The 26,208-nt window shown below is 43.4% G+C and overlaps 1 protein-coding gene across 3 annotated transcripts in view; it reads right to left on the bottom strand.

Moving 5' to 3' along the window:
- SETBP1 (SET binding protein 1) overlaps positions 1 to 26,208 on the bottom strand; it is a 270,177-nt gene that overhangs the window by 212,102 nt on the left and 31,867 nt on the right. For 2 of the 3 annotated variants that reach the window (XM_039566804.1, XM_039566806.1), the window contains exon 3: positions 7,211 to 7,294. The exons of the other annotated variant lie outside the window; for it this stretch is intronic. In XM_039566804.1, coding sequence (XP_039422738.1) covers positions 7,211 to 7,294 — 84 coding nt within the window. The remainder of the gene's footprint in view (positions 1 to 7,210; positions 7,295 to 26,208) is intronic. 3 annotated transcript variants of the gene reach the window in all.

Genomic DNA, 26,208 nt, shown 5'->3' with positions numbered 1-26,208 from the left:
AAGGTCAGAGCCCCAGTCTTTATGTCCTGAACAGGGGCAGGGCACTGTGTTAATGCACACATTCAGAAGTACCTCAAAGGAAAAAGAAAAAAGGCAATTTGCTGACTGCACTGCTGAATCCTTTGCTGCAAAAATGGCACTATGAGTGTTTTGGTCTCCCTTTTCCTGTAGAAAGGAAAAGTTCTATTGAACTTCAGTCTACACTGTGTTATATTTTACAGGAAGCCCAACCCACTCTGAAATTAATACGAACAGTAAGAGGATACCACAAGGTGGAAAACTCTTGAAGTGAGTACAAGACAATTCATAAAACGAGTGAGAAAAGGAAATAAGTGATTATAAAAGGTCATTAGAAATGTCAGCTTACCAATGGCATTGTGTGAAGAAAGGTGTAACCCACTGCAAGCCAAACCTACTGGAGCTGAACTTGCCAAGGACACCCATAACCTCAATCTCTTTTGTTCAGAGGTTTACATTTGGGAAGTTACTTTCACAATATTATCCCTCCAAAACATACACAAATCCGAAGAATGGGGACTTATACCCACAGCTTCCACTTTACAGCTGCTTCAATCCCTCCCAACAGATGAATGAAACTAAAAAATTTTCCCAGCCACCAGATGCTCGGCACAAGATCCAGCAATTACCAGGACACAACTGCTGTATGAAATTGGGAGGTCCAGGGAAAAGGCATCTGGGGAATCTGTTGTTGAAACTCCTCTTGTCCCCAGACAGATCCCACTGAGAGGATTCCAGCTTTTAGAAAACATTTCTGACATTATATTTTCTGCAGCATTTTCGTTCACCAAATGCAACTTCTTTCCTCTTAGAGCACCACCAGCAGCAAGTGAATGAATCAGCAAAGGTGATCCACCTTGCTAAGTCCAACACTTGTATCACAGGGGGGGAAACACTCTGACGTGGCAGGAAGAACAAGATGCACAAGCATTATATGAGTATTTTGAATATTAAAAATTTAATTGGTTAGATGAGCATAATGACAGAGGTATAAGGATTGCTTTTAATAGGCACTAGTGCCAAAAGGGCCGTGTTTATATCAGTGGTGCTATATATAACACTTCTATGAGTTCTCAGAGGATGCTGGGACACTTTCTTATAGTTCCAAGTTCTTTGTATGATCTCCTACCCTGCTTCAATCAACAAACTGTTTTTAAGAGCACTTTACTGCCCAGACACCTCAGACGTGTAACATCCTCTCTCTTTGAAATGTACTTATTTTTAGGCCCTTTATAACCTGTGCAGAATTAAATGATTTTTTTTAAGCAGAGATTCAAACTCTGCCATAAACTTGGGCACAAGGGACAGTAGACAACATACCTTCACTCCCCCAATTCTCTCTTCCTGCTTCATTCTACCCATGTAATTCCAAGTTAGCCAATGCTTTCATTTATTTTTATTACTCTTATTTCTTTTAGCAGAGAGAAACATTAACTGAAGGGGTGTAATCCAGATTTGCTCAGATGAAACATGGGAGCCTTTGCACTCCTTCATTTTGTGCCTCAGTGAATTTCTTGCTAACAAGTGGAAGAATGCAACGGAGAGACAGCAAGGGTAAGGCAGATTCTCCAAATTTTGGTCTCAGTTCTGAACTACACCCTCAGCAGATATTACAGTGCTGTCTGCCAAAGGAACTTAGCTCTGGCACAATTCAGGCCAGGCCAGTTTGCTATTTAAAGAGGTGGGTTTATTTATACACTTTTTATCCTCCTCCCCTACAAACTCCCACCCTATTTTTTTAAGATGGGAAATTATCAGTAGCCCTGAACACATAAAATTTGACAGCAGTTTACCGCAGAATTTGTATTGGTCCCTTCATCTTTGCTTTTACTTTTATTCTTCTGTAAATTCCTTCAACCATTGAACAGTGTTATTCCCACAACAGTTTTGGCAAAGATCAAAATAGTGTGGCAGGTTTGCTCCAATTTTCTGCTGCTAATAGCTGGGTAATGAAGAGCTAGATGGAGACAAAAGATGTTTTTCTTTCCTTTTCTCTCCTAAAGGATTTTGTCCTGGAATTCCACACAGTCAGTGAAAACATTTTAAAAAGTAATTAAGGTGGACTTTGTGGGGTGGGAAGGTTGTGGAGATTGGTTTCAATCCAGCACTAAAGTCATTGCACTTTTGCTGAAACAATGACAACATCAATGGATAGCTCTGTTTCACCTTCTTAAAAAGAACCTATAACTGCTAGGGAAACCAGAATAATTAGGAATTAAACTACTCCTTACTCTCAGCAGATCTCTGGTGACAGAAAGATCTGTTCTGACACATACATGTGTATATATATAAATCTGCGAACCCCAGTCCAGTGACTTGGAGAGAAAAGTTTGGCTGCTCACAACTGTTTTGGACAAGATGAACATCACTGCATGCCTCACCTCAAGAACACAGTGTTTCTTCAAGAAATGCATAAATCCTCAAAAAGGGTGCTTGATTTAGGCTCTTCTTGGTACAACTGGAGTCCCAGGAAGCTAATCTCCTAGTTAGTCTTCCGAGCTGTTGAAATCTGCTGCAACCACGATCTTAAAATGGACCTTAAAATCTTATCCTTGCAAGGACTGCATATGCATTCAATTATACTGGAATCTACTTCAGTTTAAAAAGAAAAAAAAAATCAGTAGACAAACAAAAAAAAGTCTGAGAGAGATTATTTAATCCTTAACACTTTGGAAAGAGTCAAAATCTTGTTGGACTTCAGGGGAAAGGAGGACACACAGATGAGGCTGAAGCAGCCCACAGGGGAAGCTGCCTATTTCATTTCTGGAACATGGGCCATGTGCATCTATTTTTAGCTTTGAACTGAGTTCCTCTGCCTCCTGCCAGAAGTCCTGAGCCCCGTGCTGGTACAACGAAAGCAGTGGCTCAGCCATTCTCTAATAGCTTTTACTTCTTAATAAAGAGCAGCACTTAGGAAAAGGATGAGGTTACTGTCGGAGGGGTCATGATTAATAATGATTAATCTGATCCTTGCCAATATGAACTGGATCCACCATTCACTAAATAATTACTCTGCAGCATGGATACCATTTCCAGAGGAGGCATACATTTGTCGTATTAAAACCAAAATGAAACACACAGAAGAAAAAGGGGATCTGACTTCTCAGTAGCACTTGATCTCACAGGAACCACCAGAAAAGTTAAGCAAATAGGCGGGAAAAAAAAAGAAAAGAAAAGAAAAAAAGACCTCTAGAACAACAACAACAACAACAGCAAATCAAAGGATAAGAGCAGTTAAACACTGACGAGTCACCCACCTTTTGGGAGAAGCAATGGAAAGCAAGTAAAACTAAACCTTCAGAGGGCAGAGCTGCACGTGCTGAGGATATGGAACACTCTGCTACTTTTGGCTCTTAACCTTATGCATAACTCTAAAATGCACATTATTTGCCCACCCACACATTTCCCTCCTGTTCTTAAATTACATTTTTGTTTTCCTCAGAAAGCACACAAATGAAATTGCTTCCTGGGAAACATCTTTCCTTCTTTGTGTTAGCATGCTACTTGGCACAATGAAATCCTAGTCCAGGACTGCCATTCTTAAGCAACAATGCCCCTCAAATAATAAGCAATATTATAACTTTATAGCATTATGGGGAGGCATAAACTAATGGGAAACTAATAAGCACTCCGAAGGGCATATATGAACCTTACAATTACAGCAGGATGCTTGTGGTGCAGAGACTTGCTTCTGGGCCTCAGAGCATGGATAAATTTTACTCCCACAAAACACACAGACAACAGGCAACAGTGCCAAAGGCAGGCAAGGACATGGGGGTTTTGCTGGCAAGAGGTGGTCTTATCTTGGGACTCCTTTCAGTTATCCTTCTTCACTGACCCAAGGCTTGCTCGAGACCATCCACAGGAGATGCTACTTTAGTTCTTCATTACACTCAGCTCTTTGAGGATTTCAAAGCTTTTGTGGGATTTTTATTGTGCTTTTTACCCTTTCACGTCATCATGCAGGGTTTGACTTAGACTGGGAGGCCACAGAACACACCACCAGTCCTTCTCCTGGTCTGGTGCAAATCCGACTGGAAGGTTGGGTTCCTTGTGCCTGGTGTGAAAACCCAGCCCCATGTGAGCCTGTTTGGACTTCTGCCCTTGACAGGTCCAGATTTTACACGCTGATGACTTTCACCATGGAAAATACCATGCAGGGAGTTGGTGTCTTTGACTGCCAAATGCAGGGAAGCAGAGCTCAGGTCAAGGAAGTGCCATTGCTTCTAGAGGCATCCTGGAGAATCACAGAATCACAGAATATTCTGAGCCAGAAGGGACCCATTAAGATCATCGAGTTCAACTCTTAGTCCTGCACAGACACCCCAAAAAATCCCACCCTGTGCATCCCTGGGAGCGTTGTCCAAACACTCCTGGAGCTCTGGCAGCCTTGGGGCTGTGACCATTCCCTGGGGAGCCTGGGCAGTGCCCAGCACCCTCTGGGGGAAGAACCTTCTCCTGATATCCAACCTAAACCTCCTCTGTTTCAGCTTCATGTTGTTTCCTCAAGTCCTGTCTGGTCACAAGAGTGAAGAAATCAGTGTCTGCCCCTCCTCTTCCCCTCACAAGGAAGTTGTAACTGCAGTGAGGTCTCCCTTCAGTCTCATCTTCTCCAGGGTGTAGTAAGAAATGTCAGTAAATTAAATCCTTGGCAATGAGGTTATGGTTTGGTTTAGCTGGGGATTTTTCCTAGTGGGGCAGTGTGTTTAGGATTTTTTGCCAGTTTCCAAATTGACTTGAAGGAATAAAAGAAAAATAAACTCTTTGCAAAGCATCAACTTTCACAAAAATTTCAGCCGAAAAGTAGTTGGTGACTTTAAAACCAAAATTTTAAATAACTAATGGTACAAAAACCACATAGCTATTTATGTGTACATTCATGCAAATGAAAACTTAGTTGCATATTCACAAAACTTTACAGACGCAGCACAGTGAAACACAAAGCAAGGACAGGAAAGAAAAAAAAGAAAACGGCCCCAACAGCAATAACAATAATGAAGGTAAATCTTTAAAATCTGAGACAGGATGCAGGAGCTGGGGGTAGAGCTCTGCAAACAAAACTAAAGCCAGTGCACTGTTTTCCCCTTCACAAAGTGAAACAAGCTGTGCCTAAAATAATGCTTCCTTGGTTTTCTGGCAATTAGTGTCCTGAAGGATTAGCCCACAATCATTGGCAAGTGTTTGCCTTTCCCAGCCGATGTCACCATAGAAGTCTGTGTTTATCTACAAGGCCCAGGGGATAATTTATAAGCTGAGCTGAGGTCCTGCATTCACAGACAAATGTTCCACACTGCCTCCCACCCTCCTGTACTAGTTTCCTCTCCATCTACCTCCTATCCCCTGAAATATAGACAGGACCCTGCCAGGGGCATGATGAATGAGCTTTGCAGCCTCTGAAGCAAGAACTTGCCCAATAGTTTATGTTGATACAGCAAATAAAGAGGTACTGATATGGTCGACACATCATCAGGCACCAAAAGTTAGATCGCAGAAAGTAACTGAATGCAAAAAATATTTTATCACTGTTCCAGAAAACATCAAAGAGAATGGGATATTTTTTTCCCCTTTGAAAGCTATTGCCTACACTTTGATTAAAATACTGCCATTTGTGAGTTTTTGGTCTACTACCCAGAGTTTGTTAGAGATAATGCTTTGTAAAACCCCTCTGCAATCAAGATGTTCCATTTTTTTTTTTTTTCTAATCTATACCAGTGGTTTAACAGTGTTCTGGTCCCCTTGCAAACTAAAAGTGATTCAACCAGAGTACATCAAAACACAAAAGACTAAGATTGGTAAGAGTGTTTATTTCTAAATTAATTTTCCCCTGGTGTGTTAGAACCTCAACGTGAGAATATTAAGCTTTCATTTGAGAGAATGGGAAACTAGCCTTTTAAAGAAAAATAATATGAATCCTTGTCTTGATGATAAACTGACAATATAGCTCATGACAACTAATTTGTTATTTTGAAAAGAGTAATAAAAGTACTCAAGCAAAACAAAGCAAATCAATGAAAGACTCAATTCTACAAAGAACTTGTAAGTGTGACCAACATTCCTCACAACAGAGAATACTGCAGAATAGGTAGATGGATGGATGTGTTTATAGATAAGACAGATCTGTTCTCAGATTTCAAACATTAACAAAATCAGGGTTAGAGACACTATTATTAATTAAAGTTGATGAACATGTCTGTTGAAGATAAAGAAGACTTTTCTTCCTGAGAATTCATCTCTTTTCCCTTCAGGACGCTATCAGGAGTTTCTGGAACTTCATGGACACTGTTTGAATCTGCCTCAGGTCTGTACCCGGTCACAGGTTGTCCACGAGATACAGCAGAGAGCAAAGTTATTTGATATTTGAGACCAACTGCTTCACTCTGCCACTTTTAATATTGGGTGACCTAATTTTACAAAATGTTAAGTCTCAAATCAAATTTTGTTTAATCTTTGGAAAGAATGATCTCCAGATTCAAATTAAACTTTAGCTACAAAGACAGGAGGCCATAAGAACTAAAAACTTTTGAAAGGGATGAACTTGGCTGATCTGAATAAGTGCCAAGTGTACTGGGAAGGAAGAGACCACCAGCTGGCTGTTATTCCAAGCATAGTCCACCTCACTTGCAATTACTGAACCCTAGCAGCAATCCCACCAATGTCAAATTGACCAATTTTAGAATAAGGAGCCATTCATTCCAAGTAATGAATATTGAAATCTGGCCATTGGTTTGTGAACAAGTTCTTACATGTCTGTCATGAGGAACCCCAATAAAGAATGTCCTTGTAATGGTGTCACTTCAGAACAAAAGCATGCAATGAACTACCACCCATCCAGGCAGCTACAGCAGGAGACCAAAGGTTGCATGCATTTAGCCAGCAAGGAAATGCAATATTCTTTAAGGAAAGGCATTGCCTGGAGTGGATTTTTTATAAAGAAACAGAATTCATGAATAAATAAACCAGATGGGACTAAGCCAGGCTAGGGCATTAACTTCTCCTAGTGCAATGAATCCCTGATCTTGCTTGAGGGTTTTTCTACAAATAACAAACACAAAAACACTAATGTTGTACCATTGTCAATCACGCCAAGGACTCTGTTTGTGTCCAGGAATTCTGATACGCAACAACACATATCAAATCCACCAGATGTTAAGATATTCTTAGATTTCACCAGTTAGGGTACATATTGACTGACCTGATCTGAGTCTTTTGCTTGAGAATTTTTCCCTTTTCTGCAACCACAACTCATAAGAAGTTTTGCATCTCCAATGACTTTTCCCTATAAGAGACAAGGAAGGAAAAACATCAGCACAATCCAAATCAATGAAGACCAAGAGGCTTGTATTTATGGTCAGGAGCAGGGGAAGAAAGGGCATTAAGGAAGCCTGTGGACTCTTCCTGCATTTCTGGGAGGTTCTCTTTCACAGAAGGTTAGCTCTCAAGCTGTCAAGAAGGCTTTCCCAAAGGATAATATCACAGCATTAGGGAAGTCACACTGAGCCAGAAGGAAAGCAAGGTGTGTAGAAAAAGACAGTAGGAAAGAAAAGCTGAAAAGAAACACGTTATTTTAACCCATGTTTTTCATACACTTGTATGAACAGGAACAAGTCTAGAAGGCTCAGACAGTACAAATATCAAACTGCAGCGACATGAGGAAAAGCTTATACATTACCTTTTCTGTTCATTTTTACCAAGTTAATGCCTACTTGCTTTTAATGAGCCCAGATTTGGTGAAATAAAGTCTCCAACAGTGACTTACTCTCAGTAGAACAATGGGTCCACGTCACTCCTGGTAAACCCATGCCAGGCATCCAAGAGCCCACCCTCACCTAACACTGCTGGCACAGACCCTGGCCTGCCTATGACACAGAATCACGGAATGTTTGGGTTGGAAGGGACCTTAGAGATCACCCAGTTTCACCCCCTGCCACCGGTAGGGACATATTCCCCTACACGGGTTGCTCCAAGCTCCAGACAACCTGGCCTTGGACACATCCAGGGATGGATGCTCAGACCAACAGTGATTTGCTAAGAAACAGAGTCCATTCACTCTCCTTTTACCTGTAACCAACAGTTTGAGAGAGAAGCTGAGCTCAGACACCTTTATTTTTGTTGAAAACCCATCAGACTGACTGTGATCCAAACAGTAAGGTTCCTCATATTAACAGGGTTGTTTTCTGGGGATTATTTGAGTCACTTTTGTTCTTCACCAAAGTATTTTTGTTCCTTGTCAAACCTGGACATCTTGATAAATCACCATGGAAGAAAGGACTAGGGATTCCAGGTTTGGTCAAAATGCTGCTTGAATTTAAACTGCATGGAGTCAAAACCAGCCAGTGGAGTCCCCACAAATGTACCACAATTACTTTTTTTTCCATAGGCATGCACAAAAAGACATTGGCTACTTTCAGACTTTTGCTGTCTACAGTTGTAAAATAAACACTCTTGGCATTCGCTGGGAAACAGAGGGAGAGTCTGCTCATGTGCAGCCATGAACAGTCACAAGATTTTAGATGGATTACTTTATATAGAAAAGGAGGTCCCAATACAGTTAGCGAGTTTAGCCAAGTGGAAGTGCTCTGCCCTAAATGATGAGGAAAGGAAAGGGCACAATTAAAAGGAATTGCAGCCATTGCTCAATGTCAGGGTACAGCAGAGAGATGACCCTTGGTGGCAGGAATTACAAACAGGCAGATAAACTTTTGGTCACCTTGGGAGAGCCTGCAACCTGCCAGGTGTGGGGACATTTCTTACTTGGTGAGCTCAGCATCTCACAAGTCCCAGCAAGGTCAGCTAATGTGCAGAAATTATATTTTTCACTCCTTCCAAAAGAGAATCTGGGAAAAAACGAAGACATTGAAAAGGCTGTACTGATACCTAATCTGATAACTACGCAAAATGCCTCATATTTGGGCTGCAAATATTACAACCTGTCAAACTGAAGTTTTCAGGAGACTTCTTCCAACTGGCATCCCCAGCCTGTGACTCCCATCTGTCAAAGGTGTTTTGCTCTTGTGCCATTACTACAGTCCTTCAACAACTAGTCTGTAATCTGTTAAAGTCAAAAATTATTTACCAGAAATAAGTGATTAAACCAGAAGTTAAAGCAAGTTTATTAAAATACTATGTTAGTGATAGGAAACTGAGGCACAGGGAGACACTCCTTTGTCTTACCACAGAACAACTTCAAGACACCCCACAGTATATGACACAAGTTGGAGCTATAAAAGGACCTAGGAGAGAGTCACACATTTCCCAAAAGGCCACTGGGTACCTTGGGGTGGCTATAGCATTAACATATGCTTGTGGTTAGGAAACTACATCCACATATACTGCATTGATGATCAGCTTGTCCCACTGCCCTCTGCAAAGTCATTACATAGAAAAGATAATCCAACTCTTTTTTTAAACACAAGCCAAGGAAAAAACCTCCCACTTTTAGACCCTTCTATGGCTCTAATGCCACCTGAGCTCAAGGGAAACCATGGCCATGTTCTCCTGTCCAAATGGGAGTATCACCAGTTTTATTTAACAGAGAGAATTCACAAGATGTTGCCCATAACAACCTGGAAAACCAAGAGCACAAGGGAAATACAAACCCAAAACCTGAGGGTTTTTTCTTTTCCTCTGACAATACAAGAATGAAGGGTCTCTTCCATTCCCTAAGAAAAAAAACAAATGAAAGCAATGCACTGGATAAATAATCCCACCTCATTTCCCAGCTGCAGATGCTCCTCGCCTAATGTGCATTGGATGAATGAGCTACTATCTCCACCTTATTTTAGGAAAGCTTCTTATGAGCAGATGCTTAATTTGCAGATAGGTGTCTAACATTAGGCAGCTAAGTTGAAAGGCAAAAGGAAAAAAAAAAGCATATGGACAACATTTGCAGCCAGTCGCAACTCTGTTCCAGAGCAGATGGAGGCCTTGTCATTCAGGGGTTTCCTCACACACACCAAGCAGTTCAGTGGGGATAGGGAAAGGGGCTTCTGTTTGGATGCTTCTGTCTGGAACCAGATTAGAGGAAAGCACGCTTTTCCACAGCACACGCCTTGTGTTACATTAAACATGCATGTGCAGCTTCAGCTTTTATTCAGTGATCTGAAACAGAGCCCTCCAGGGTGCTAAGGGTTAGTGAGTTCTTGTTTGTTTATCTGTATGTTGTTTTACAGTTTCTAGTACCCAAGGATTTTGTTAAGAAATTAAAACACCTCGCTGGGGCTATCCTGCTGTGGTTGTTGCCTCCTAATATTTCCCTCCTCCCTTCATCCAGCAGTGCCTGATGCTCACAGGGGAAGGAGAGGAGAACATCACAAAGAGAGGAGCCACACCTGACCAGGTACTATAGATGTTTGGTCTTAATTCACGAAGAATAACTTCTACGTTTCCTGGCCTATTCATAACATGAGGTGCTGTTGTTTAGAAGCAGGTAGGCACAAGGTTTTCCAACAGGGAAGCTCACTTTGCTTTCTGCTGGCTCACATCCACCACCAGACATCACCCTTCCCAAGGCAAAGAGCAAGAAGGTTCCTTGACATATGTCCTATTATCCCACCTCTTACAGGGAATCTGGCTGGCCTCATGCACCTCCTTGCACCATGGGCTCCAGCAGTTACCCAAAGTTTGCAGAAAAATAAGAAAAACCGTGATAATAGTAACAGGCTTAATTATCTCAGCTGCACGTGTGTCAGGAGCTGAGCAGTTGCCAGTTTTAACAGCCTGTGGTCGAGAAACACTGAACTGCATCACCCAGAAGTCAAATGAGGGTCGGTCACAACTCGCTTCACGCCAGCGGCTCCGGGGGAGGCGCAGGGCACACACAAATCACTGCGGCGTTGCCCAGAGCCATCCCGTGTGGAGCTGCCAGCCCTGCTTAAAGGAGTCAGACACGAGGCACATGGCACCGGCTGGCCTCCAGGGAGCTGCCAGGCTCTGTGCTCTGGACTTGCTGGCTGGGATTAACCGTAGGATCCTGTCTTCCAAGTTTGTGGCTGGAAAGCTCAGCTCCAGATGTGGGCTCCGCTTAGCACTGTGCCGTGCACCTTGCAGAGGCTGACAGGTCCAGCTGGGCTCTAACCTACTCAGTTTTCAACAGCCTTACTCTCTTTTGAGCAACAGCCATTGAAAATACTGTAAGCAGCTTCTTCCCCAGGGAGCTGGCACAAGCACTCAGAGGGTGGTCGGGCACTGGAATCACCCCAGGGAATGGCCCCAAGACTGCCACAGCCCAAAAAGCATTTGGACAAAGTTCTCAGGCGCACAGTGTGATTCTTGGGGCTGTCCTGTGCAGGGCCAGAAGTTGGACTTGATGATCCTTGTGTGTCCCTTTCAACATGGGATATTATTCTTTGAGTCTATGTATAGCACTGCAACAGCGAACTCTCAAAATCCCCATGGCTACATAAATGCCATTAGGAAGAACAACACATTCAGTGTTTGCTATGTTTTATCCTCTGTTCTGTCAGGGTGATCCACACATTTTGAAGAACCAGTACCCAAGTGCCTACAGTGGTAGAGTGGGAGAGAAGGGGGGAAAGGAAGGGAAACAAGAACTGAATCCAAGGTGGAGGCAAGCGGCAGTACAACAGACAGCTGGTGTTTGGGTGGTGGTAAATCACCCTGAAATGAGCCTCTTCCCTCAGCTCAATGAGGCCTAAACAACAAAGGAAGGCACAGCTTGCAGCCGGACAGCCTGCTAGCCAACCACAGACACACATGACAGCTTCATTCAGGAGCCCGGAGTCAATACAAAAGCTCCGAAATCAATCCGACATCCTGCGACCTCAAACAATGCGTCAAATCTTCTCAGAATTGGAGCCCCAAATGAGGGGGAGCAGCATTCAAGGGAGATCAAAACGCAGGGCTGGCATTGAAAGGGACTAAAAAGGAGAAGAATGTTCCCAGTTTATTAATGGTGAGGTCTGGCCGGCTGCATCCCAGCCACCATAGGTTACGTTCATTAAAGGGCAGCGCTGTGCACGTATTATGCAGAGCGCCCGGAGAGTATGTGTTGTGTGCGTGTGTCCGCCAAAGTGCCCCTCACTTGCTAGAGATCAGGATGTGCCTTTCTGCTCAGCACTGTTGTCTCCATCAGAAATTCCTCCTGTGTGAACCACAAACAGGGTTTTTTCCCACTTGAGCAAATGTATGGGCACAGACGCGCACACGTACACACGCTCTCTCTCATCCTTGAGCCTGAAAAGCATAAAGGAACTCAGACAGACTCTTTCCAACTTTAAAAAAAAAAAGACAACATTTCACATCCCATTCCCTCCCGGCCATACTTTCAGGTCACACACACAAAATCTATTACAAAAGACTGAAGCATTATGTGATTGCCGCTACTGCTGATGGAGTTGATTGCTCCATAAACCCCACTCCTACATGCCACAAAGGACCTGATCCCACAGCACAACAAATCTACAAAGGAGAGCAAAGGAATAAAAAGAAAACCTGCCTCAGTCCCTGGAGTTGTCCCCTCTGGGCAGGATTGCCCCTGCTGGGGTAGTTTCACTTGCAGAATCTGTCCTGCAGCACTACACAAAAATGGCACCCTTCACCCTTCAGCAACAAAAAGGCCAAGCAAATCCTTTTTATCAGCTTCCCTTTGAAGGCAGGTGGAAAAGTATAATATAGACATACACAGGAAAGAGAAAAAAAAGAGATAAATACCATTTGTAAAAGTACTGTTTGGATTTGCCTGTCCTAATTTTCTTCTTTTCAGCTGCCACTTTTGAAAGAATCAGACTTTGAAAGTTCTGTCCTCCTTGGATGCACGGCCCAAAATGGAGGGCTTGCTAGAGGAGGTCAGACTTGAAAAATATTTTTTTTTTGTGCTGAAATGTGAATAGATGAAGAAAAAGGACTGAAATTTTCAAAGCCATCTCTGTGTCTTGATGCACATTTCCCATGAGTTTTTACTGAAGACGTGTCATAGCCTAATTGTCTTTGCTTTTCGTGTGTCACACTGATCTGAAATTCAGAACAGACATGGCTGAGGAAGCAAGCAAGCTCTCTCAAATTCGGAGAACCTTAGATAAACAGAAACTGAAAACATTAAATGTTCCTTAGGGTGCAGCAAGTCCCATGTATTTTATCTCAAAATTTAGGGAAAAAAGTTAGAAAAAATATGCACACTCCATCCCTGAAAGTGTTCAAGGCCAGGTTGGAGGGGGCTTTGAGCAATTTGGTCTAGTGGAAGGTGTCCCTGACCATGGCAGGAGGCTGAAACGAGATGATCTTTAAGGTTCCTTCCAACCCAAATTGTTCTGTGATTCTATGAAATGAATATTAAATTTCCACAAAAAATCTTTATGCTTTATTCACACTTTATGTCACGAGTCCACAATTATTGCCACCACTCTGGGCTCCTTACAGACTGTGAGCATGATCTCCATCTCCTCCTTTGAGAAGACATCTCTAATTTTACTTTGTGATAATGTCATACAGATGCCAGAGGGTGACTGGGCAAAGACAAGTACAGCAGATGCAAACAAGCTTTTTAAGGTAGGATGGAAGATCAGCTCCAGGGGCAAGACAAGATGAGGTGATATCCAAACTCCAGGCAAGAAGACTGCAGCAGTCCTCACCTGGGTTATCAACAGTAAGTCAAAAAACCTCTCCATTAGCTTTCGTAGAAAGAGGAAAACTGCATCCAGTCTGGGCAAGTGCCCAAATATGTGGTAGATGAATGGTAGGAAATTATTGAGGCTCCAATAATTCCTAGCACTGCAGATGAAACAGAGTCTGCAGGGATCAAATGGAAAAATATGCAAGATTAAGTTTTTTGTGAGAGTAATTAAGTGGATTTTTTTTTTTTTTCAGGTACCTGGTGAGTCTAAATGTACAGTTTTCGAATTCAGGAAAACTGAGATCTTATTCAGATGAGCTGCCTTTTTTGTTTTGTTTTGTTTTATCTTGCCTGCTTTAAACTCTGCTATTTAAATAATTTAACAATCTATCTTAAATATTTCACCAATAAATCACAGGCTTGTGTTTCTATTTCATGTTAAAACTAATCAGTGGAGGAGTGCCTGAGCTGGAAGTTAAAATTCTGCTCCACCAAGCCAATGATGCATAATCATCTCTCTGCAGAATCTCTAGTGAATAAAAACTTCTCTGCAGAATTAATGCCATATAAAAAGTTCTTTGTGCAGGCAGAGAGCACAACTGCAGCCCAGGATCATCTGCATCCTGCCAACAGGGTCAGGATTTCCAGAGCTAATTGGTGTGTAGAGCTTTCCCACCCTGGCAAGCACAAGCATGGAGCTCACAGCTGAATCCCAGACATGGGCACATCAAGATGGTCAGGATGCTGATAGCATGCACAGAGCTCCAAACGGTCCCTGTGTGATGATTGTATTGGGATTCCGTGCTTGCTGCCATCAAAGAGGAGCAAATAGAACAAAATTACGATGTTGTTGACCAAAATGGGTGATTTTTAAAAATGCCTCTGAAGCTTGAAGGTGTTGAGAGCCTGCACCAAGGAACACCAAATCCACTGAACATCAGCAGGAATAAGACTTCTCAAGTTCCTAAACTGTGAAGCCATTTTAATCTACATTTCAATGAAGCTGAGATGCAAAAGCAACACATTTATAAAAAGTAAGAAAAGTACACCTACCTCTCCTCACTCTCTCCCAAAGTCTGAGTATATCAAAATGAAGCCAAGAAGCCTCACTATCTATAATTTAGTGCAATTCACTCTAATTTTCTTCCTAAATCATTGAGACACACTCAAGACTCCCTTTGGTCTTGGTCAGCAAAATCCAAAATGCATGAATGATGTGAATAGATAGCCAGAAGCTGATAGCTAGCATATTGAATCCAAAAAGCAAATTGAGAGAGAGAGAAAACAGAAGAGAGAGGTCAAAACAGAAGGGAAGGGGAAAGGGGAATCACTGTCAGCTACATTGTTATTAACCTGCCTTTGTTTTGTGTCAACTTTTTACTTTGTTTTGTTTCAAAACTTAAAAGGCCATGCCTTTTGCTTCAAAGAACTGTTTAGTGTATGATCTCACTGTGATGCCCATAGGAGCAAAACACACACAATCCTATTTGCAAGGAAAAAATCATCTAGGGCAGCATGACTCCTCTTCTGCAGCTGGGCAAATGCCTCCATATCCCAGCTCCTAAACCTGGCTGGAACTTTCCTGGGACAGGGGGAGTGAGATGAAAATCGGAGACATCTCCTCCTCCTCCTCATTTGAGGCAGACATCCCCATCTCTCCTTCCCATGTGCAGCCAACAAGACTTCCTGCACAAACTGACACGGAAACAGCTAATTTACTGCTTTGTGTCAGGAATGTAGCCAAGGTTTCGGTCCCCTGTGCCCTGGACTCCCCTCAGCTGGGCTGCTTCATCTCAAAAAGGGTCTTTCCTTCCTCCTGCCCCTCCCCTCCAACACACACTCCTCCTCCTCTTCTGCTTTTGTAACTTATCTCCCTGCAAGCCACTTCCCAACAGGAATTGAAATTAAACAGGCTGCCCATATGCCATGGCTCACTTGTTGTCTGTTCCCCTCACTGCCATCTGGCCTATTTGCTCAGCCAAAGAGAAAAAAAAAATAGTGAAAAAAAAGGGAGAAGAAAAGAAAAGAAAAGAAAAGAAAAGAAAAGAAAAGAAAAGAAAAGAAAAGAAAAGAAAAGAAAAGAAAAGAAAAGAAAAGAAAAGAAAAGAGAAAAGAAGAGAAAAGAAAAGAAAAGAGAAAAGAAAAGAAAAGAGAAGAAAAGAAAAAGAAAAGAGAAGAAAAGAAAAAAAAGAGAAGAGAAGAGAAGAGAAGAGAAGAGAAGAGAAGAGAAGAGAAGAAAAGAGAAGAAAAGAAAAGAGAAGAGAAGAAAAGAAAAGAAAAGAGAAGAGAAGAAAAGAAAAGAAAAGAAAAAGGGGTGGAGGGGTGGGGGATAAGGAAAAGAAAAAGGATAAATCCAGACACAATGAAGATGATGAGGGAGGTGATGATGCTGTCTCTCGCATCTGCTCCTTGGCCAGGCTCCCAGATAGATCAGTAATGGAGAGCAGTAGAACCAGTGACAATTAACCCAAACATAGTCCTGTTTATTTAACCTGTTCACAGAGATCAGCCCATGTGCTGCTCCCCTGGCAAGGAGGCACCACACTCCAGCAAGGAGATTCCCACTGAGAAAATTCCAGCCAGAGGAGGAAAAGGGAGATCCTCATCTCCTGAACCAGGCTGGCAGGACATGGTGACTGTGATGCCGGGCTAAGATTTTCTTTAACTCTCCAAGTCACCTTATTTTTTTCTACAGTAGCACAGGCTAGAGCAGGGAGAGGTGTGACTGTGAGAGGGGGAAGTAGAACTCGATTTCGATGCACCCTAATTTCCCCAACTCTTGAGCCTGCAAAACCAGAGGAAAAGAAAGAAACAAAGTAGCAATTAAGAAATCAGAATAGAAAAAAAAGTAAAGTTATCCTAAAATACACCATTATTTCCACACTGCATCTTTAAAAAAATTTCATCCCTGGAAAGTGAAGGCAGCAGAGATTTTTGTTTTTTTTTTTTTTCTTTTTAAAAAGGCAAAAAGAAAAGAGGCTGGCTCAAGGAACTGCATGGCTCGCCATCACTAAATATTTGTGCCAGGGTGGGAGCAGATCTGTGGGTAACACCGAAGTTATGTTTGTTTTTCGAGCTGAAACGAAAACTTCAAAGTTTTAAAAAAATAGATTAACCTGAAAAATAGTTTTCTAAACCAGACAACTACTAAACCATTTAAACAGCAGAGTGAAAAAGAGAGTAAGAAAACCACTTTTTCAACAGCTTTTACTGACTTTTTTTTTTTTTTTTTTTTTTTTTAATTTGCAATGAGACATTGAATACCTGTGCAGATGGGTGTCAAAAGCCATATGGGTGGCTCCTCTGGAGACAAACCCCATTGAGCCATGAGATGATGATAATTTCCCCTAGAGCTGCATGAGACCATGCAGGGGAAGCCCCTGCAGGGAGAGGCAGCTGGGGAGGAAGAGCAGACCTCCTCTTTCCAGGGGTTGTGCTTGGGCACAGATGCTCCCCAGAAGGAAAGGTGTTGCACAGACTGTTAGGGAAGGAACACTTCCATTAGCCGTGTGCTACATCTGAGTCCTTCCCAAGCACAGAGCAGAGGAGATGATCCTCCAGAAGGCAGTACATTCTGATTCAAGGTTGTGTTTGTCCATTGCAGCCTGACTCAACAACAGAGCAAAACTGAGCAGACTGAATGTTTTCATGCATGATCACTCCTCTACTTGCAAGTGCTGGCCTACATGAGTGTTGTCTGTCTTAGGATCCCCATTTATCTAAACCTGTGTCTGTACCTGTAGGGAAGCAACATGCAGAATGGGCAAGGTGCTGCCCCAAAGGAAAGGTTGCACTGAGTTTTCCAGCTGTTGGGCTTGTGGTCCTGTATTAATACAGAATCAGAAAATCATAGAATGTTCTGAGTTGGAGGGGACCAACCACGAGGATCATCAAGTCCAACACCTGGCCCTTCACAGGACAACTCCAAGATTCACCCCAAAATTCACACCATGTGCCTGGTACTAGAGAACAGCTCTTTCCCCACCCAAATAGCCCACTTGCAGTCATCAGAAAGAAGGAAGTACTTTGTGAATGCAAAATACTTTTTAACAGTGGAAACAGAAACCAGAAGTTCACCTAAAACCGAAACATGGCAGCATTTCCATCTTTAACACTGCTGCAGTCATCTGCGGCAGGGCCTCCAGATCTGGGAACCAATAAAAGCAGGAACATCCAGGGAGAAGTCCTCTGTGAGGAGACAAATTTCACCACAGGTTTTGGCTGACATCACCATCCCATCCTTGCTCCATTGTTGTAGTTTATGATCTCACCACGAAGCAGCTCTGTGGAGTCATTCCCTCCTCTCTTACTGCAGCCCATCCATTATCCTCTGCCTAATTGCTTCCACAACGCTGCTGCAACAGAGATATTTCCTACAGCTGAACATTTGCATTCCCAAGAGCTGGCACCTGCCAGGTCAGGTTCCTCAGTCTTTAGATTTGATGTTACTACAGCAGGAAGGTGTTCTAGAGAACAGAAAAGTACACAAAGACAGCAGTCAGTCTGATTCCTCCATTTGGATATTCCTTTAAACAAAAAGGGACTTGCTAAAAATTATATTACTTTATTCTACTGGAATAGGGTGTAAGGAAAGGGGAATTGTGCTGACTACAATCTGTCCAATACTGCATTAATTCAGGATTCTCTCAGTAAGGATAACAATGAACTGCAATAAAATCAATGGGAAGGCAGCACAGTATGGAAAACTGGGAAGGGGAGGGTTAGTTTTTCTTGTACTTTTGTTTTGAGATGTGGGAGCTGGGAGCAATCAACACTGAGCTAATGGCATCCAAGCTGACTCCTGAACACTGCATCCCCTTTGGGGTCACACTTTTCCACAAAACCAACCAATTCATGCTGTGAAGGGAATGAGCACACTGGACATTTTGTAGCCTGCAGGGAAAGCCCCAGAATATCTGCTAATGTGCCCACTCACAAGATACCACTTGTGGCAGGTCAAGGAGCAGCAATTATCAACTTTCACCTCTCTAACTGGAGCTTCTGAGCACAAGGCCATCCCAGAAACACATCATTTCACATTTGCACTCCGTATTGAGGTTTCAAAATATTCTGCTCATGTGTGTTGTGATAAGGGAAGATGTTGTCCTCTCATGACTGTACTATTGGTGTAACACTGAGAAATTTTGGGGTTCTTGACTTGCCTTCCCTCTGAGAGGTTTTTGTATTTTGAAAATCACTTTCACTGTCTCTGATTCCTTCCCTTCTCCCACGTTTAATTACAAGAGATCTTTTCATTATAGAAAGGCCTGGGAGTAGTTTTTCAAGCCAGTAGTAGGATCCTCTCTAATCTACCATACCTGAGGTGTTCAACTGTGACTCCTTGATTTATAAAACAGAACCTAACACCTTCAAAACTCTCCCATCCAAATAATGGATTAATACAGGTGTATGGAACCTATCTAGACCTGGATAATTCACTTCCAGCAGCTACAAGACCTCCAGTAGTGAAAATTAAAGGGACTATGTTTGCCCATCTTGGCCTCACAAGGACCAAAGGACAATTGTCACCTTTAAAGAGAAGCTTCCTCAGTGCCATATCATGCCTAAACATGAAGGGCAGAAGGGGCAACACCCTCAGGGACTATTTCTGTGACAAGTTGCCACTCTTTGGCCAAGGAAGCCCAACCACATCCTCAGTATGAAGAATCAAAGGTATGAGAGAAGTCTGAAGCCTCTCTGGTGACCAGTGGCAGGACACAAGAGAATCTAATGAAGACATGTCAGGGAGGTTTACGTTGGATATCAGGAAAAGGTTCTTCCCCCAGAGGGTGGTTGGGCACTGGAACAGGCTCCCAGGGAATGGTCACAGAGCCAGCCTGGCAGAGTTCAAGAAGCATTTGGACCACACTCTCAGGCACATGGTGTGATTTTTGGGGATGTCTTGCACAGGGCCAGGAGCTGGACTCGATGATCCTTGCGGATCCTTTCCATTTCAGGATATTCTATAATTCTATGAAGACCTGAGTCTCTCTATCCTGGCAGTCTCACATCTCCCTGCCATGAAGCCTATGGGTGTTGGTGCAAGGCTGCCAGGCTTGTCTTAGCTAGTGGTTCTTATCAGATTCTCACCTTTAGGGGTGCTTTGAGGCCATCTGCCACCCCCAGCTTCCCACATCAGCTGCTTCAGCATCCGTGTTGGAAGTTCAAATAAACCCCCACATCTCTGAGTCACAGTGGGCCACAAATCCACTGCGTAAGCCTGGACCCAAGCCTACGCCTTTCTGGTACTGCAAGAGCTGGATCTAAAACTACAGGAAACAGAATGGTAACATGCAAATCAGTGGCAAGCATGGGGAGATAGCCAGCTGCTGGCCAGGCAGCCTACTCTGCCTCAAAGGAGACAAAACACAACCAAAACCCCCTTAATTCCCAGCAGAGGCTGGGGACGGCCCAGGCAGAGCAGCAGGGCCAGGGCAGAGTGCTGGCAGACACGGTTCCAGCCTCCTCCCTGGCCTGCGTGGAGCTTCAAAGGCCTAAATCAAAGCAGCAGGAGGAACGCAAATGCTTAGGAATCTTCAGTTTGGACTTGTTTTAACAACGGTGTCAGTTAATAAATAAATAAATAAATAAATAGATGCCCAATGACCTCTCTTATCTAGCCAAATCTGGCCAAAAAAAGCATGTTTGTTTTCATTTAAACTCCCAAAAGGCAATGTAGGGTTTTCTGAGAGGGCCTGAAGTCCAAAAAACCACTCAGATTTCTCTGCATTTTCATTTTTTGAGAGAAAAATTATGATTTTGGGGAAGGCAAGGACTGCTTTATTTTCATTTGAAGTCTGAGGGAGACCTGTCCAACCAAACCTATCAAACTTATCAGCTCCCACCCATGTTACTTCACCATCTTTCTAGCATTTCATGTTCACTTTCACCCAAGCTTGGTTGTATTATTTTCTGGAGGGGTTACAAGCAAAATCAGTGGGAGAAGGATGAAGTACATTTGTAATTCCTAAAATATTCCAAACAAGCAAAGTGTCCTGTAGGAAGCATGGATGATCTGAGCTTCTATTCTGGTTGTAAAATGTTACAACGACAGGGCAAACAACTGAACAATGACATCAAGATATCGATAGCCCTTACTGCAAAATACCATCCCTCCCTTTAGCCCCACATGTTAGGAACTGCATTGCTTTGAACTGTTATTACCCATTCCTCCCACCCAATCCTCTGTAAAGATAAAAATCAAGGTCTGGGCTGCTGAGTCAGATTGCAAACACCCAAACAAGACATTTACTCAGACACAGTTGGTTTTGGTCCCTGCTTCACTGAAACTCTGTGTTTTCGGGCTTGTAGGAGGCTCCTTTAACTTCTTTCAGAGAAATAAGTTGCTGAGAACTAGAAGCCACACACAGGGAGGGGAAAAAAAAACCAAAACAACCAAAAAACCAAGAAATAAATTTATTTTGTGACCAAGGCAAGGCAAATTACTAAACTTCTGGTCAGAAACTAGTTCTTGATATAAAATCCTGAGCAACTCAGTAGACAATCCTGGAGAAATATTATGGTCAGGTAGATGAAACACTAGCCTGGAAATTTTGAAATATAAGCTTTTTGGAACAGCAATGCCATATATGAACAACCTGGCAGTTCAGGTTACAGCTGTGAGCCTCAGTTTCCCCTGAAAACTGATATCCAAAGTGGTCAGGCTCTCCCCATGAAAAAAAACACAAGCCAAACCAAACAAATAAAAATAAAACCCTCTATTTTAAGAGGCTTGTATTATGTGGATTATTTAAGAAATTAGAACTTTTGAGGTGTCCAGACTCATCAATCCCCTGAGAGAAGCTCTTCTCTTTTTTGTTACATGAAAAAGTACAATTTCCCACTGTGGGGTGAGCTCAGCCTTCGGGTCAAAACAGCTGAAGACACCCTGGCAAAGTTTAGATTTTCCATTTCTCTTGGGCTTCTTCAAGTCTCCTTTTTCGTTTCAGTTTATATTTCCTGTCTTGCTGCCCTTTCATTTTTAGGGTTTCAGATTTAAACAAAAAACCAAAAGCAGCGCTGACTCAAGATCTTTTTTGTGTTTCTCTCATTTTGACTAGAAACCAGAACAGACCAAATAAAATGAATGATATCACTCTGGGGTTCAAAGTGCTTTGTAGATCTAACTCTTTTCTCACAGAGGATGGCGTGTGCTGTCATATCCGTTATTTGAAGGGAGGGAGATCAAAACAGAGGAAGTTTAACTTTCATTTTAAGCACAAACCCCATGTTTCCAATTCCTTAGCTTGCATGCTGGATACACCTGGGCTTTGAGGTCCAAAACTTTTTGGAATCTGAACCCCAAACCTTCATGCAAACATGATGCAGCACATGTGCTGAAAATAGTAATGATTAAATAAAACCAAATCTCCCTTGCTCAACATGGAAGGGATAAAGTTCCCTTTTGAATGTGAACAGGGGTTCGTAGCTGAGAACCATGGTCCTTGCTGCAGGACACTGCTCTGTTACAGGACATAGTTTTGTGTTGGTCTCAGATCCACTGGCCTCTCAACGTCCCCAAAACAAGTAAACAATGACAAGGTTTTAACTGAATTTGATTGACTTCTCTTGCTTGGTTTTTTTTCTGGCAGGGCTACAAATGAAGGATCAGCTCTTTAGAGACTGCAGCTAAAGCTGTTAAAGCTCCCTTGCTCCCTGCACTGAGGAGTGCAGAGGATGAGTGCTCACATCTTTCTCCTAATTTCAGCACCTGGGAATTATTTCCCTTATCCTGCAATTTTGACCTCTTTTCCTTTCAGTGCCACTTGCAGTCAGAAAGCAAAAATCCAGTCCCGGGGGAATATATGGGATGTTTTACATCCCAGGACAACACTTCAACACTTTGTTTTGGGACTGCAAAAGGAGGCAAGACAATCACCTGCTTGAGTGAGCTCTTTGGACGAGGCAAACAAGTGTCATTTTGTTCTCCCTTGTGCAACCCAGGCACAGACTGAGGGGGGTAAGGGAAGGTCAAGCCAGACCCATGATTTAAAGGCAGGAGGGTGGTTTGATGACTGAATGAGTCGGGGGCTTCATTTTCAGCTCATGCTGACACAGAGCATTATGCACAGGGAGGCACAGAATCATGGAATCTTTTAGGCTGAAAAATACCTCCAGATCATTGATTCTGACAGTTCCCCCAGAACTGCCAGGGCCACCACTAAACCAAGTCCCCAAGTGTCATATCTACACGGCTTTTAAACCCCTCCAGGCATGGTGATAGAGGGCTTTGGTGAAGAAAAGTTTTAATATTCAATCTAAACCTCCCCTGGCACAGCTTGAGGCCATTTCCTCTCAACCTGTCCCTGTTCCCTGGGAGCAGAGCCCGAGCCCCCCCAGCTACCCCCTCCTGTCAGGGAGTTATGGAGACACAGAAGGCCCCCCCTTTTCTCCAGGTTGAGCCCCTTTCCCAGCTCCCTCAGCCACTCCTGGTTCCAGTCCCTTCCCATCTCCATTCCCTTCTCTGGACACACTCTCTGTTAGTGCCTCAGTTTACCCACTGTAGGTGGTGACTGTGCTGCTTTCTTCCCATCACAGGCCTCCTGAATCAAGGCAGAAACCTGCAGTGGTGAGCAACCAACACACCATAGCCGTAGGCAGGAAAAGAGTCATCCCTTGCCTTGCTCCAGCAGCAGGAATATTGCCCCAACCCTGTCAACCGCTTTCCAGGAGTAGCTGTAGTGCAAGGCCAGCAGAATGGAATCCTGGCAGCCCTCAGCATGCCTCACTGGAAGCTGATCCACAAAGCCAGGCAAGCTTTCCTTACTTTTGCTCAACAACAAAGTTTTGGAGCTGCTGATAAGTGCTGAAGCTTTAACCAAGCCCATATTGACTATTAGGGATCTCTTGACTGCCTCTTGGGCATCTTTAAGGAGCACATAAGATTCCAAGAGCCCAAATGCAACACAACTTGCTGGCCACAAACTGGGTACACTCCTGCCAAAACCTTCCTCTGCTGCAGCTATGGCATGCTCCAGAAAACATTTTATAAGTCAGCCTCCCAGCTTTATGACAAGAGCATTTAGAAGGGAATGTAAACTTTGCTGACCCTAATGTTGCTTTTTGGCTCGAGGAGCTGTTTCTTTTTACATCTTTTTTCCCCTACTCCCCAACTCCTTAACTAACACCATATTTCTAAGAAAGAAGGAAATTGTGTTAATTGAAACCTTCTCAGTACATTATCAGCTTTAGAAGGAGCATTTGGGGAAGGGGAAGGCAGAAGACTTAGGGCAGGATTAAATCACCCCTTGAAGGAAGATGTCAGGGTGTGAAAGGCCAGCGAACTGCTCTTGGTCACATCAACCTGGAATTTCTTCCTCACAAGTGCCACCAGTGCTTCCCACCCACACCCAAGAGTAAGCAAGGAATGCCAGAGGGCTGGGCCAAGGCAGAAATCAGTGCAGCCAATCTGTGATGGACCAGACAAACACAATTTCTCTCTCTTCATTTCCACAATGACTGTAATAGCCCTGGCCAGGCACAAGGGCACCATGCATTACACAGACTTGAAACACAGCTGAGTATTACCCATGCTACAAGAGGATAAAACCAAGGGCTGAATAGTTGTTGTGTTTTATAAACACACCATCAAATCTCATTAATCTCCTGTCCAGCAGATGAGAGATGGATCATCACAACATCTGGATCTTTCATGGTAGCACCTCCAAACTACAAGCTAGGCTTGCAGAGAAAGTTTGGACAGGGCTTGGAGCAGACTGGTCTAGTGGAATGTGTCCCTGCCCATAGCAGGGACTTGGAACAAGATGATCTTGAAGGTCCCTTCTAACCCAATCCTTTCTATGATTCAATGAAAACAAGACTTCTGTAGCTGCAAAAACATCAAGAATTGGTCAAATTCTTCTTGTGAGACATGTTAAGTTCAGAGGGGCAGCATTTTGACTCTGCAGTTGCATGGGAAAAATGACCAAGCAAAACGTAAACCTCAGGCTCCAGGGATTTCCACAAGCATAATCACAAAGCTTTTGGAAACAGGTTTAGTGGGAACAGTGCTTTTACTGAAGTCCTCCCATCCTTCCCTCCCTGGCTGGCTGACTTTCCCTGTCTCGATCTGCAGCCTGCCTGAATACCACCCAAAATATTTTCTCAATTAGAGGAGAAAACAGGAATTTGCCACTTGTCTGCCTCTATTCTGCTGCCTGTCAGCATTCAGCAAATATTTCAATCGTAGCCCTTTGCATGCTGCTAGCCCTGCTCATTTAACCTTTGGCCCTCCCCTAGGCTAATCCATCGGCCTTTACCTTCAAACCTTTACAGCCCAGGGCTGACCGCAGGATGGGCTGGCAGAGAGGGGATGATGAAAGGGGTGTTGTGAATGATAAATTATGCCAGATTTCATTGCAGTTTAGGGAGGGTGAGCAGAGAGGATGGCAATTTCTGACTGTGCTCCTCAAAGAATTCAACAGCCAGCAGCTGGGATTTGCGCTTCCACATCTGGGTGACGGTGAGGAAAATTAACAATTTTAAAAAAAGAAAGGGAAGGAAAGCCTCTGTCATCTCAGCTCTCCTTCATGTGGCTGGCAGCATCCTGAGGCAGGTACCTAATTGCCCATGGAGCCTTTGCTCTGCTGCCTCACCCGCTCTCCTCCCTGTCTCACATGTTGCTGAGATTAGTAGCTAACAGTTCCGCTGTCAAAAGCGCATGAGATGAAAATAATGCCCAGAGTGCTGCCTGTCAGCCTCAGAAATGCCTACTCAGATCTGATGGTAGGGGACCCCAAAACCTCTGCTCACCTGGCCTTCCGCTCAGCCGAGCATCCACTGCGGCTCTCCAGGGGCTGTGCCCAGCCGCCTGCTCTATGAGAAATTGCTGACCCTTCCATCACATGGACTCTTTAATTGTTCACATTGGTATTTTGTTTCTCTCTACTGTAGACAGTTTGCTGTCAGTTATCTGTCCTTCATATGTAATTAATTGTGCTGTCTCCCGGCTCATTAGAAACAAGCCCCTCTCTTCCCCTTCCCCCTCTCCCCTGGCCAAGTCACAGTGTGCATTATTTAGGTTAAATCATGTTTAAATAACTACATAAACAGTAGGTCGAGTTTGCCTTTTGTCTAGGCTGAGACTGTTGCTTGGCTCCTTTCTCAAAGTGCCAGACCAGGAAAGCCCTTATCCCTGGAAGCACTTGAAGGGAAATCCTCACTGGGCAGAGCAGCCGTGCCACCCCAGGAGCAAGGGAAGGTCCTCTGAGCAGAAGGCTCGTCCAGTCAGTAACAAGAAGGAGTTGCCAAACTTTAATAAGTCAGGCATAAAAGTCAGCACTGCAGAGCAAAAATCCTGCCAGGAGGATGTTCATCGTCTAGCAAGAGATAACCGTGAGAGGAAGGTGAAGGCTGGTTTGGTTTGTTTTATTTTTACTCCAGCAGAGCTTATTCCAGCTAGCAAAATGCACCTCAAGAGACTTCACTTCACACATAATGGGTCACCCGTTACCACCTTACAACTACAGCACTGAAACTCAGGTGCTGCAATGCACATGAAAGACTTCTGAGCATTCATTCAATTAGGAGCAAAATGAGAGACTCTGAAGTGGGTTCCCTCAGTGCACCAGTTACAAAAAAAAAAAAAAAAAGATTGAGGATGTGGGTATACAGGTTCAATCAAT

Source organism: Corvus cornix, chromosome Z (assembly GCF_000738735.6).
Source record: "Corvus cornix cornix isolate S_Up_H32 chromosome Z, ASM73873v5, whole genome shotgun sequence".
In the NCBI taxonomy this organism is placed as follows: domain Eukaryota; kingdom Metazoa; phylum Chordata; class Aves; order Passeriformes; family Corvidae; genus Corvus; species Corvus cornix.
This window is presented reverse-complemented; position numbering and strand designations above follow the sequence as displayed.